Source organism: Vicia villosa, linkage group LG6 (genome assembly GCF_029867415.1).
Source record: "Vicia villosa cultivar HV-30 ecotype Madison, WI linkage group LG6, Vvil1.0, whole genome shotgun sequence".
NCBI lineage: Eukaryota > Viridiplantae > Streptophyta > Magnoliopsida > Fabales > Fabaceae > Vicia > Vicia villosa.
Genome location: NC_081185.1, coordinates 134,258,609 through 134,272,639, shown reverse-complemented (window position 1 = coordinate 134,272,639; position 14,031 = coordinate 134,258,609). Strand labels below are relative to the sequence as shown.

General features: G+C 33.0%; 1 protein-coding gene across 1 annotated transcript; it reads right to left on the bottom strand.

The window, feature by feature from the left end:
- Positions 1-696: 696 nt before the first annotated feature.
- Positions 697-2,438, bottom strand: LOC131612450 (protein LIGHT-DEPENDENT SHORT HYPOCOTYLS 4-like). The gene is made up of 3 exons (XM_058884245.1): positions 2,059-2,438; positions 1,586-1,982; positions 697-1,276 (listed from the first exon to the last, which is right to left on the bottom strand). The coding sequence occupies exons 2-3, from the start codon at positions 1,882-1,884 to the stop codon at positions 931-933; spliced, it is 645 nt and encodes a 214-aa protein (XP_058740228.1). The 5' UTR covers positions 1,885-1,982; positions 2,059-2,438; the 3' UTR covers positions 697-930.
- Between the last annotated feature and the right edge of the window lie 11,593 nt (positions 2,439-14,031).

The window sequence follows — 14,031 nt, the reverse complement described above, 5'->3', positions numbered from 1 at the left end:
TTGTCTGCCATTAAATATTTTTGGCAACTTCCTTTTGATAATTTGAAATGACAGCACTACTGCTACACACACATGAATCTGTATGATCATCAATGAAACTTAACGGTCAACTGTTAGTCTCATATTTCAATGGGAAGAGAAATCAATAAAGCTTGTCAGTTTCAAACAGAACTTATTATCATCATCATCATCACACTATATATATGCTTTAAAATAAAACCTCTATCATTCTCTTTCCACACACACAAATAATCATATCATATTCTATAAATATACAAATATGTGAAACATTCAAACCCAAATAATGTTATCCACATCCATCATTATGTATATGGAAGTGACTACTTACTAAAAATGTAGGTTCAAAATTCAAATTTAACCTCCATTTGTGGTGCATCAAATTGCTTACAATTTTAGTTAAATTCAATTCATCAAAAATAGAATTATATATTATATAGTATATTTATGATTAAAGGCATATAATATGCTGCAAGTGTAAGTTTGAGTTATTGAAGTTGTACAAATTGAAAGATATATAAATTATATATATGAATAATGCCATGGTTGTGATTGTGAGAATCACAAAGATATTGTACTACATGTATATTCATTGACACTCTCACTTACTAGCTTCAACTTTTTCAGACCACTATCACTCAACTAGGAGTACACAAACACAACACAGTCTGCAATATCTTTAAAAGCAGATAAATGATATCTTACATTTTATAACACTTTTTCATCTCTGTGTACAGCAACCAAACAGGATCCAAAGACAAAGCACTGTATGTTTTTTCAGATCACAGCAGTTTTCACATATTATTAAACAAAAGAAACAAAAAAAAACCCTAAATATAAATTATAAGAAAAAGCATTAAGATAAGAGAGTGAAGTGAGAGAGAGAGAGAGAATTTGGAATTTGATTGATCTCTAATGAGCTGCACTTGCACCTTGTGGTGGTGGAACTTGTTGCTGTGGCCGTGGTTGTGGTGGTGGAGGACGTTTTCTCTTCTTTTTCTCATAACTAATCCCTCTTGCTTTGGATTGAAGATCGCGAACTTCGCGGAGATAGAGCCTCACTGCTCGAGCACCAAAAGGATTTGTTTCTGGTTTTCCTCCATTTTCTTCGAAAGCGGCGCGGAGACGGCCTATCAGTGCATCTAGGCTTCCCCATGCTTGCCTTAGAGGACATGGACATGGTGCTGGAGGGTTTGGATGCCCATAAAATGGACAAATTGGTGTGTGAACTTTTGTTTTCCCAAATTGATCCAAATACCTAGACATCAAACAATAACAAAAATTATATATCTCAATTCGCATCACAGTAACCGCAATATCTATATCATTTTTCAAAAGCTGCCGTAATTTTAAAATATTTTTTAAGAAAAGGTCTGTGACTGCAAATTGAGTAGTCATATCAAGATTTTTCATGTCACAAAGATGTGAAATATGACTGATTTTCTGTTATATCAAAACTTGCATCCATGTGTATGGCTGTGATTTTCTGCAACAGAAAAATTGTTATACAATTGAAAGAATGGATGCATGGTGATTTATATATTTGATATTTGAATATGCACTTCACCTGAGAAATTCAAGCACATGAGCACCGCTGCATCGAGATAGCGAAAGAGGAGGACGATGATTCTTGAGGTACTGACCAAAAGTGTTCCAGTCACGGCGTTTCTGATTCTCATACCGGCTGCTACTGTTTGGTGTGTTGGTTGTTATGGTTGAAGCTGCAGATGAAGAAGAGCTTCCACTTGCTGTTGTTGTTGCTGTAGTTGTTGTTAAGCTTGTGTTGTTGTTGCTGCTTATTGTGTTCATGAAGTTGCAGGTGTTTTCATGGTTACATGTCTGTATAAATTGTTGAATTGAATCCATTGATATATAAAAGTTTTGTTAAACTTTATATTTTTGCAGATCCAAGGTTGGTTAATTGCTTTGAACTTTGTGAATTGTGAATTGGTGTTCTAGGGTTCCTGAGATGAGAATGAAATTAAGGGGTTAATGGATATGTTACAGATTTTGTTTATTTTAGGGTAGAGAAATAGTTACCTGAAAATGATGAAGCAGAAGAATATTTTTGAGATTGAGAATGTGATGAGATTGATGGGATTAGTACTCTGAAGTTTTCATTCAACAATATACTAGTAATTGGAAAGATTTTCAAAGCTATATTATATATTTATATCTATATATCTATTAGTAGCTTTGATTTCTGAGTTTTTTTTACCTTAAAAAGGTGAAGCAAACTCAAACTTGTTTCATCATCATCATTTGTTAGTGGTTATGTTAATATTCTTCATTCTTGGTGTTTTTCAGAGAGAGAGAGAAAGAGAGAGATTGAGAGAGAGATATTTAGAGAGGGAGAGAGAAGGGTTAGGCTTTGGAGGAAATAGGGAAAGAAAAGTTGGACAGTAGGTTTGGATGGAGACAGGAAAAAGTTTGAAGGGGTAAAAATAAGGGAATAACATGATTCTATGTTTTTTCATGACTCTGTAGTTATGAATGACACTTCATACTGAATTGACTGTATTACCCTTCTATCAGTTTTACTCTTTTTAACCTTTTTCTTGTTCCTTTACTCTTTAGAAAGATAAAAACTTTAATATCTGACACCATCTTTGTCCACTTCTTACCATCCTTATTAGTATTGAATAAATAATAGTAAAATTAAAGGGAAAAAATTAATGAATTCCTCGATATGAAAAATTATATCAATAATAGATGTTCCATATGTATAAATGTAGTAAATTTTCATTATTATTTATAAAAAATATTTTTATTTTATTTTGTTTTTAATTTAGTTGTGACAATCACATTCTTTAAAACTCTAAAATTTTGTTACAACATATTAAAAGATTTTGTAACTTTCAATTAGGGTGTGTATGGAGTGGCGGCGGATAGAATTGATATTTGTAAAATTAATTTTATCTGAAATGAGTTTAGCATAATTGATTTATGTTTGAATACATTTATGTAAACCTGAGTTGAACAATAAACTACAGTGTAAAAATTATCCAGAATCTATTATGGAGCCAGAGGCTACAAATTATAGTTTTAAATAGAGTCAATTCTACTTTTGTCTAACCAAACATCTTAAAATCACCCAGAATCAATTCTATACCTCTAAAATTATTTTAGGCTTTTCCAAAAGTCAAACCAAACATGCACTAAGTTAGATACACCTCTCAGATAGAATTCAAACATTAGTTTTCTCCATTGAGATAGTTTAGCTTCTTTAATTTTGCTATATTAAACTCTTATAGATAACATGTATTATTTCAATTTTTATTAAAATGATGATTATATCTTTAAAATGGTAAAAGTTTTAAAGGTTGAAAATATTTCATTTAATTGAATAATTGATTAAAGAAAATTATACTAATAAGTGTTTCATTTAAAATATTGAATATTGTTATGAAACTGAATAAAATAATAGAACAGAGAAATAGAAGAAGAGGGTTTATTATATTATCCATAGTCTAAGAGTAAATGGAAAATCAACAATGAAATCTCTTAATTGGTGGACATCCATAATCATACCACTTATAACACTCTCTCTTAGATGTCCATAATTAAAGAATATATCTCGTTAAAATTTTACTAGAAAAAACTCAGTGAGAAAAATTCTAGTGAAGGAAAAAGAGTACTACATTCTTTATAAGGGAACTACCTCGATACTAATCAATATAAATTAAAATGAGATTAGAGGGAGGCAACCATCCATTATTCATAACAATCCTCCTTCATGTTTGTTCAAGATATGCCTCGTTAAAATTTTACCAGAAAAAACACAGTGGGAAAAAATCTAGTGAAGGAAAAAGAGTACAATATCCTTTTAAGAAAAAATCATTTCTCCCCCTCAGCTGAACAATATTCATTTCTCCCCTTAGTTGAACGATTATTTCTTCGATGATGAAGTCAAATCTTTTTACATTGAAAGATCGGAAAGATTATCGCATGAACAAATTTGTTAGAGCTTATATCACCATTTTTTTGAAGATCATGAGTGAAAAAGAACTTTAGAGAAATGTGTTTTGTTCGATCTCATTTAATGTAACCATATTTCAATTAAGCAATGCATGCAGTATTATTTTCATATATTGTTATTTTATTTCTTTTTCCACAAGTTATTTGTGTGTGTTGAATTTGAGATCTCAACTAAACGCATTATCGACTTGCCTTATGCAGTGCTAAAAATTTCTTCATAATTAAATGAATTTGCTGACGATTTGTTTCGCATGTCACCATGAAATGGTCGGACCATCATAAATAAACAAAAACTATGAAGTATAAGTTTGACTCTGTTCAAATGTCTTCTTGTAGGTGAAAAACTACAACTTTTTAGTAGAGTTATAGAAATTAATATATCATGGTGTGTATGATTATCAAAATAGATTAGTGCTTGAATTACACTAGGATATGGTATTTCAGGACCAATTTGTTTTTCATCCTCTTCTCGATGTCTAAAAGAATCATCTGCACATCCCATGATCTAACATCATAGGGATAGACAACATACGAGATTTGTCCATATAATAACATTTTAACATTTTGCTATATACGAGATTTTCACATATAGAAACGTTTTAACATTCTTTCTATATAACCTTCTTGGTATGTAAAAGTTCACATATAGTAACGTTTTAACATTCTTTCTATATAACCTTCTTGGTATGTAAAAGTTCAATTATTTACATGTTCATCTAGTAAGAACTTTTTATTTCCTAAGTCCTTCATCTCAAATAATTTCTTTAAATAATTTATAGCTTTTGGAATCTCTTCAGGAGTTCCAATAATGTTATATTATCTACATCGACAACTATTATAGAAAATTATTTTCTAGAACTTTTCATAAAAATACAAGGACTTATGGACTTATTTTTATATCTCTCCCTTAGCAAATATTCATTGAGACAATTATATCACTTGTGTCCATATTGTTTTAATCCATAGAGATACTTGTTCATTTTGATGGAGTAGCTTTCTTGAGATCCAAAATTATGTATCTCTGATATATTAAATGCTTTACGGAGTTTCAATAAATGTAACTATTAAGTGAGGGAGTAAAAATAAGATGTGACAACATCAATCATGTTCAAATTAAGTCTTTTATGTGCTACAAGGCTAATTAAATATCGAAAATTAGTTGGATCCACTACAGGTGAATATGTTTCATCAAACTCTATCTTAATTCTTTGTGAAAATCATTGAGCGACAAATCAAGCTTTATACCATTTATTTTTATTTTTTGCAAAAACTCATTTATATCTTATTGGTTTCATTCCTCGAGGTATTTTGACTACAGGTCCAAAAACGATTGGCTTTTAACGTGAGTTTAATTATTCTTCAATTGAATATGTTTATTTTTGCGAATTCTCACTTTGTCTATAATCTTGGATGGACTTTGATTCATGATCTGTTCATTCTGGTCAATTCTCACTTTGTCTACAATCTTTGATAGATGTTGATTCTTGATTTTTTTTATTTTTACCAATTCTCACTTTGTCTACAATCTTTGATAGACTTTGACTCATGATTTATTCATTTTGATCAATTCTCACTTTGTCTATAATCTTTGGTAGACTTTGTTTCATGATCCTTGTTATCATTTATCATCTTTAGCTCTATAGTGTATACAAATACATTATCAATGTTGACTTTATTTGGTTATCTTAATTTCAGTCCCATTCCATTTCATCCATGACTTAATTTATCGAGATTTCTTTATTTCACATTTCAAGTACTTGTTTAGTTCTTTTGAAACTGGACAATTAATTATGTCAAAATGTTCTTAGAATTTTCATATCCTCACTTGGGTCATATTTAACTTTAGTTTCTTTTCTAGGTAGATGACTTTTAACATTGGAATCGACTTTCATATCACGCTTCAGGCGCGGCTGTAGCAACAGGCTTAAAATTTTAAGGAAAAAGAGTCGCCGCCATTTATTTTTATCCTAAAGAAAAGGAATTAAACGGATTACCCTATGGTCAGAGATTCTATGTCCGTGGTTCGGTTAAACGGGGGTCGGTTAAAATTTTATCCTAGAAGAGAAGAGATATTTTTCATAATAAAGTGCTCAGTACAAAATCATACTAAAGATTTTACAGCAATGAAAATCCTAATAAATCTAGAAACAATTCAAAACAAAAGGACGAAAATAAATCAAAGCAAATACTTATGAAAATTTCTTTATAGATCTCTATAGCTTCTTACTAACCTGTGGCAAAATTCTATAAATACCCCTATAATTCAGAGATGCATCTCCGAAGACATCAAAAAGGGTGATATCAGATATGCATCTCCGAAATTATTTTTTTTAAAAAAATAAAAGGTGTTTTCGGAGACGCATATCCGAAATCACCATTTCGGAGATGCATCTCCGAAATATGTTGCGTTTTTCTGTTAACTCAAAACAGCCGCCCTTCTCTTTTCATTCTACCCAAAACATGAAATTTTCCACACTACACCCATTTCTTCCAACTTCTACACAAACTACACTTGCTCTACAACATCAAAGGATTCAAAGGCTCATTCAAAGGCAACTTAAAGCTTCAAAAAATTTGTAAGTTTCCAAACTTTGAACTCTAGCATTGATAATCTTATTAGGGCTGTTAGAAATTAGCAAAATGCAGTAGGTTGAAGTTATTATGGGTTAATGGTAGTGTTTAGTTTATAAAAATTGGATTTTGAATGGGTTAGGGCAAGAAATGGGTGACTGCAAAAATGGAGAATCGTAGGGGTTTTTCGGAAGTTCATTTCTGAAATCACCTCTAACCAGTTTCGGAAATGCACTTCCGAAATGTAGTATGAACTGATTTTTTATTCATTTTCTAAATTGTTTCAAAGTCTTAGCAGTTTCAATTTTTTCAGGAACATGTCAAGAAATCCAACATGACTTAGACAGGGTAGGGAGATCCAGACAGCATCGGCTCGACGCGAGCGGACTTCACAGCTAGCAGCGACACGGAGATGGGGTCGAGTATGAGTACTCGTCCAAATGGATGAGGCGCCTGCAGGTTCCTCATCTGGATTGAGGATTAGGCTGTTTCGGGCGTCTTCCTCCCGTGAGGTTGAGGAGAATGTGGTGGAGGAACATCAGGAGGAGGGGGTACCCGGGGTGGAGGCTCAGGACGACGAGGATGAGGTTACCCGGGAGGGCCTTCGGACACATCGCTCGACGTGTTTGGGAGGGAAAGGTAGTTTTTTATTATACTTTATAATTTAACCGTTTTTATTTAAGTTTTTATTGCACTTTCTTCTAACGGTTTAACTAACATTGTTTTTGCTTTTGTTATGACAGGAACGGGCGCCCATAAAATTCGTGAACCATGTGCTGAAAATATTTGATTTGTTCAAACCACGGGATGAGTGTTTTAATGAAATTGTAGCTGGTTCCGGACTTGGCGGGTTATGCATGACCAGATGTAGTACCATCATCCACGACATGCAGGGGGCATTTGCTGAAAGGTGGCACAAGGAGACTTCATCTTTCCACCTTTCTGTTGGGGAGTTAACGATCACCCTACATGACGTGGCCTGTCTTCTCCACCTGCCGATCAGAGGGAGGTTATTGGACCATTCTCAGATACAGAAGGTTGAGGCCATAGAGTGGATGGTGGACTATCTGGGTATGGACCCAAACATGGAGTATTATGAGTGCAGATCAACGAGGGGGGCGCATATCCGGTTCTCCAACTTAAAAGAGCTTTATGAGAACCACTTGGTGGCGGCAACAGAGTCCGAGGAGGAAGGTGTCGGGCTTATTGTTGAGTATCATCGTGGTTGCGCTCTGCGGTGTTGGTTCATGTTCTTGGTAGGCACTGCACTCTTTGTGGACAAAAGTGCAACCTGCGTCGACATGACTTATCTCCGATACTTTATTGATCTGACTACAATTCACGAGTGGAACTGGGGGGCCGCCATTCTGGTATACCTATACCAGAAGCTGAATGAAGCCTCCACCTGAAAGACCAGACAGTTGACTAGCTCTTGCACACTCCTTACGGTGCGTTTCTTTTTAATTATTTCACATTTATTTATGGTTCATATTTCTATTTAACATATTATCGTATTTGTGTTTTAGAGCTGGATCATCTCTTATTTCCACCGCATCCACGACTACGATGTTGATCCCGCTTACATAAATGCCATGACCAGAGCTGTATGATATGTCCTCCAGAGGGGTAATCAGAAAGTGGAGTCATATCGTGTATACCTAGATCGTACTACTCACGATGACATCTAGTGGACGCTCTTCGTTGATTACGGTAATGTTGTCATATTCGACTGCATCGCATTATATTTTGGATGTTTGGCATGTGGGACCAACACCATGGTCAGGTATCTACCGAGGTCTCCGTTTGAGGTTGCTCCTGACACCGTTACCCGCCGGGAACTCACTGCTATATTTGAGGATTTAGCGCATCACTTGGTGCTAGAGGAGTATCGGCGTATGGTGGCCACCCAGAGCCGGCACTGTGTAGATGGGTACGTGACATGGTTTTATCATGTGTCACATCCTTTGATGACACCCCATGCTCTTGGAGATCCACCTAGGCCAGCACATGAGGAGATCTTGGAGAACCAGCAAGCCGAAGATGACCATGCCACTGATCTCCTACCGATATGCCAGCGGATACAAATGATTGGGCATGATGCATTGGACAGAGGTATCATTGAGCAGGGCGATCCAGAGGCAGTTGCCATTGTGGAAAGGATGGTCAGTGACGCGGCCGGTGCGGCGGCGTATAGGAGTCGGAGGAGGTCTCAGGGAGTTCGGATTAGGCATACTCAGTAATACTTGCCTATTTATGTTTTATTCATGACACTTTGTTGGGTTGTAATATTTTTACACTTTTGACTTATCTGAACAACTACCATTAATTAATATAACTGTATTTATTCTAGTTTATGTGTTATCTGATTCCGTTTTGCAGTTTTGTCGAATCATGTAAAATATGAGATTTATCATTGTTTTGAAAAGAAAAAAAACACTCAGAACATAATTCAGATATGCATATCCAAAACTGGTCCCCAAGTGTTTTCGGATATGCATTTCTGAAATATTAAAAAAAATCATGATTTCGGAGATGCATCTCTGAAGGATATTTTAGGGTTTTCAATAGGGGTTTTCACCCCATATGGTTGTACAAAGAAATTTTCATATTTATTTGTAAAGTATGTGATCATCATATTTGAAAGGAAACCTCTTAATGCGAATGGGCCTACCATTAACAATCTTATTGGGCTTTAAGTCACTTGCTACACCTCCCTAGGCGGCATCTGTATCAATCTAGCATTCTCACATATTTAGTTGGGCCTCCTCATATAGGATAGTTCCTAAAAGGATCATAACTTATTACAAGTATCAGTTGACATTCTAAGACTCAACACCATTGATAGATTATTGTCCTTTGAAATCCTAACAAATTTATAAGAAAATATGATAAAACTATTCATCATGATAATTAAAAGTACTAACAACGTAACTCATCTACATAAACCATCAAATCATTCTTACATATTTTCTCTCCAATTGGTTAGTTGAAGTTAATGTAACTGAATAACTTTCTACTACTATTAACTTTCTTTTACACTTTTTCCTACTGGCACTATTCTCTATTAATTCCTTTTCTGTTTTCAGCTTAGTTCAGTTGACCAAAAAATCACTCTTTTTGCATGCAGCCGAGAGTAGCAGTTAAATAATTCAACTAGTATGATATTAATTTTTTCAGTTCTTGTTAGGCAGTCCATGACAGAATCTCGTACTACAATCTTCTTATACTGTTCCCGTCTTTCACAATTTCATATAAATAAATTCTTTCTCTCTTGTTCCTATCATATACAGTACTCAGTGTTTTTAATTATACCTACCTATATTGCCTTCACATGCAAAACATTATATATATGAAATTAATTTCTCACAAGTAGTAAAAAAAAACTATTTCAACGATACACAACACGTTTCACAATCATACATAGATTATAATTAATTAATTATATAAGTGAGTGAATCATATACTACTAATTGATGGTGTCGTAATTATTATTTTAAAATATATTGAAATAATTTTAAACTAAATGTAACTTTCAAGCATACTTGACAATTCACGAAGTAACCTTTCACATCAATAAATAGAAAATTAATTCCACCAAACACTAGTTTATTTGCGTATTGTTTTGTTACTCGAGCTTTGAAATTTTAGTTTATATGATGTGAGAATATATATGGTCAAAATATTAGTGAATTTATTTTTAGGGTGGTACCACTCGACATTTCACATCCACTACTAAACCTAGGTTGAATGATGCAATACTTTAATAGAGACATTGATGAGGTAACCCCGCAAGCATGAAGTTCATGTGGTCAATTTTCTAAGCTGGATTTTATTATTAAATCAGTTTAGTAAATTTTTAATTCATTCCAATTTTTTATTTAGTTTTATCTGCTAGTTTATGCAGAAATAAAGGATTGAATTATGGGCTCTCGTGTGATGCACATGGAGGGGTATGTATAAAAGAATTAATTTTTGTATCATATAATAACGATGTTAATGTTAATTTATAACGATGTATGTTACTTTTATATATATATATATATATATATATATATATATATATATATATATATATATATATATATATATATATATATATATATATATATATATATATATATATATATATATATATATATATATATATATATAAAAGAAAATGTTAAGATTAAATCGTGGCTTTCAGTGAATCTTGTGTCAAAAATTCAAAAAATCAGACGCATTTAAGAAGAAAGTGTAAGAACAAGATTTGGTTCTGCATCTGACCTTAGGTTTTGATGAAAACATTACATGATATCTTAGAGAATAATTTAGTACTCTAACGTTTTATGTCTAGTGTGTAGCTTTTGCTAACAGGTTCTAACTCTGAAGAAAATGTGTGTGACATCATTAGATTTTGAACAAAGCACCCTTTAACTCTGAAGAAGATCAACGTGTTTACAAATTTAGTCTAGTTCGAGAATGCTTATACTATAACAACGGTTCTGATGAACGTTAGTAATAGAGCTTCTGATCGAGACTCTCATGAAAGAACTTTTGGGGCCTCTTCTAGTTCTGAGATTCTGCTATCCAAGTTCTAAAGATTCAGAAGACAAGATTATGGAAGAACAAGTTCCGATGATTATGAAGAAAAGGTTCTGGATGAACAAGTTCTGAAGACTCTAGAGACTTAGGTTCTGAAGATTTGAAGTCTAAGTGCTAAAGACTCTAAAGACAAGAGTTTTGAAGACTCTGAAGACTTAGGTTCTGAAGTTTCAAACAACCAAGTGCTAAGGACTCTAAAGACAAGGTTCTGTTTAAACAAGTTTTAAAGGCTGTGAAGATTTAGGTTTTAGTAACTCAATGGTTTGATCCTTTTAAACATGCTTCAACAACTATTATTTGAAGCCACTGAATATTGGAAGATGTAAGATCAAATTTGAATTCACGTGAGGAAATAATAAGTGGTTTCTACTCTTCCTAGGTGGCGCTAGGTCTGTACTACTGTACAGTATTGTCTACCTCTCCTAACTGAGTGCTAGAACCTACAGCTAGAATTGCATATTCCAATTCTACCCTTTAATGAACTTCTCTTCTTGTGCCATAAAAAGAAGACTTAGAAGAAGAATCAAAGAGACGTTGGAACGATGTTACAACAACTCTGAATATTACCAAACTCATTCTGAAGCACTGCTAAATAACTCTAATAATTTATTTGTAAAGTTTTATAATAAGTAAACTTTTGTGCGTTAACTTGCAGCAAGTGAGTTGTTGTTCGAAACTTGCTTAACACTTTTGTGTTATTTAATTGTCTTTCAAACTTGTGTAATCTGCTTTCAAGAAGCATCTTTGTAAACACAAATTTTTTGTATTCAACGAGTGAAGTTGATAGTTCCTTGAGAGACTAGGGTTGTAGTCAGAATTCTTAAGAAGACATTGACAGTTAGTTCTTGTGGTTTGCAACAAGTGACAGTTGGTATTTGTTGTGGTTTGCAATATCGATAGGTAGTCTTTATTGTGGTTCTGTAATCAGTTTGGTTATAGTGGATTAAGTTCTTATTGATAAGGCAAAATCATCTTGGCGGGTGAACTGGAGTAACTTCGTTAATAGTGAACTAGGATAAAAATAATTGTGTTATTTATTTGTTCTTGTGTTTTTGATTTGGGAAGAAATTTGTTTTAAACCTTGAACCCCAATTCAAATCCCCCTTTCTTGTGTTTCACGTACCTTCGGACAGAAAAATCACTAAGCAAATTTTAAAAATATATTTTAATCACAACCATTAATTCAAATCCAATAATTGTTGTTAAATTTTGAGATTCTCATATAACTTACTCATTCTCATTTGATACGTTTTATATATACATATCAAACTAATATATATATATATATATATATATATATATATATATATATATATATATATATATATATATATATATATATATATATATATATATATATATATATATATTAGTTTGCTACAATAGACCCACTTGTTATTATAAAAGTCTATTTTAGTAACATGCACCTTATGTTCATTAACTATTTTTTTGTTAAAACTTGCTAGAACACAGCTTCATAAATTTAAGTGGATTTATTATAGCAAATAGAAATAGACCTTCATACAGAATTTTTGTATAATACACCCACTTATTTTTTAGTTAAAACTTTCTAAAAAAGACCTTCATAAAAACAAGGCAAAAATATATCCAGGGTCCTTTAAGTTAATTTATCGTAACAAGTTGGCTCTTTATGTTTTTTTCGTTACAAGCCAGTCTTTTATGTTAACTAACGTCTGTACCGTTAACCTTTTTCATAAACTCCGTTCCAAAAAAGCTGAAAGTGGTACTAATGGTGTTGATGTGTCACTTAAGATAAGTCAGATCCCATCATTGGATCTTATAATAAAATTTTCAAAATTTTTGTAGTGCATAAAAGTATTTTAAAACTAATTAAAATACATGCAAAAGGAACAAATTAAAGAAAAAAATAGTAAAACAGAAAATTACCCAAAGTGTAAAATGAGAAGAAATTTTTTTAGAAATTTTTTCATAATTTTTGGACAAAAAAAAATTAATATGAATTTTAGAAGTTAAAAATGAACTAAAATAAATTAATAGAACAAAATAAAGCAAAAAAAAAAAAAGGTCAACAATGCATACATTAGTTAACATAAAGGAAGAACTTGTAACAAAAAAATATAAAGGACCATCTAGTTACAATAAAATAACTTAAAGGAGTTATAAGAGAGTCATAGTGATGATTTTTCTGTTAAATGATTTTGTTGTTCCTTTCTACTTTGAAGTGTCTTCGCTTTTATAGTGATTCTCTTATTTTCATGTGACATGAGAGATAAAGGCGTTTGATTATCATTCAATGGTCATAACCATGAATATTCATTCATTATGGGATTTAAGAAACATGTTTTAACATGTTGACGTCACAATGGTAAATGCTCATACAGGCCTGTATGGATATATTGACTCCTGGATGACTTACATAACTTTTATGGTGTACCCGACTCTAACTTGGGATGTAACAATGTGAGAGTTCGTATCGAATCTACTTATAGGTATGCCAATATTTGGGATGCCATATTCGGGATGTACACAATCCCCAAGCGTGAGGCCTGAAAGGGGGCGAAGCGCTTAAGGGAAATGTTTCCTAACCTCCAATGTACACGACCAAACACCAAACCATGATTTCTCGGGGTGCATTATTTCCAAAGCACGAGGCTTGAATGGGTGAAGTGCTTATGAATGAGACACTCAGATTAATTTGACAATTTCCTCCAATTAGCTTCTAGATTCCTGCTCATTTTTGGGATGTACACGGCCCCACAAGCACTGGGCTTGAAAGGGGGGAAGCACTTAAGATAAATCACAAAAATCGTCCTCCACCTACTTCTGGGTCACATGTTGCTTGAAAGAGGAAAGACGGAAAGCTCATGAAGCCTAGTTTCGAAAGTATGAAAAGAAGAT

Coding starts and splice junctions, on each gene's coding strand:
- LOC131612450 (XM_058884245.1), bottom strand. CDS start 1,884: ATGGATTCAATTCAACAATTTATACAGACATGTAACCATGAAAACACC. Junction 1,277..1,585: donor CATGTGCTTGAATTTCTCAG/GTGAAGTGCATA, acceptor TTTGATGTCTAG/GTATTTGGATCAATTTGGGA.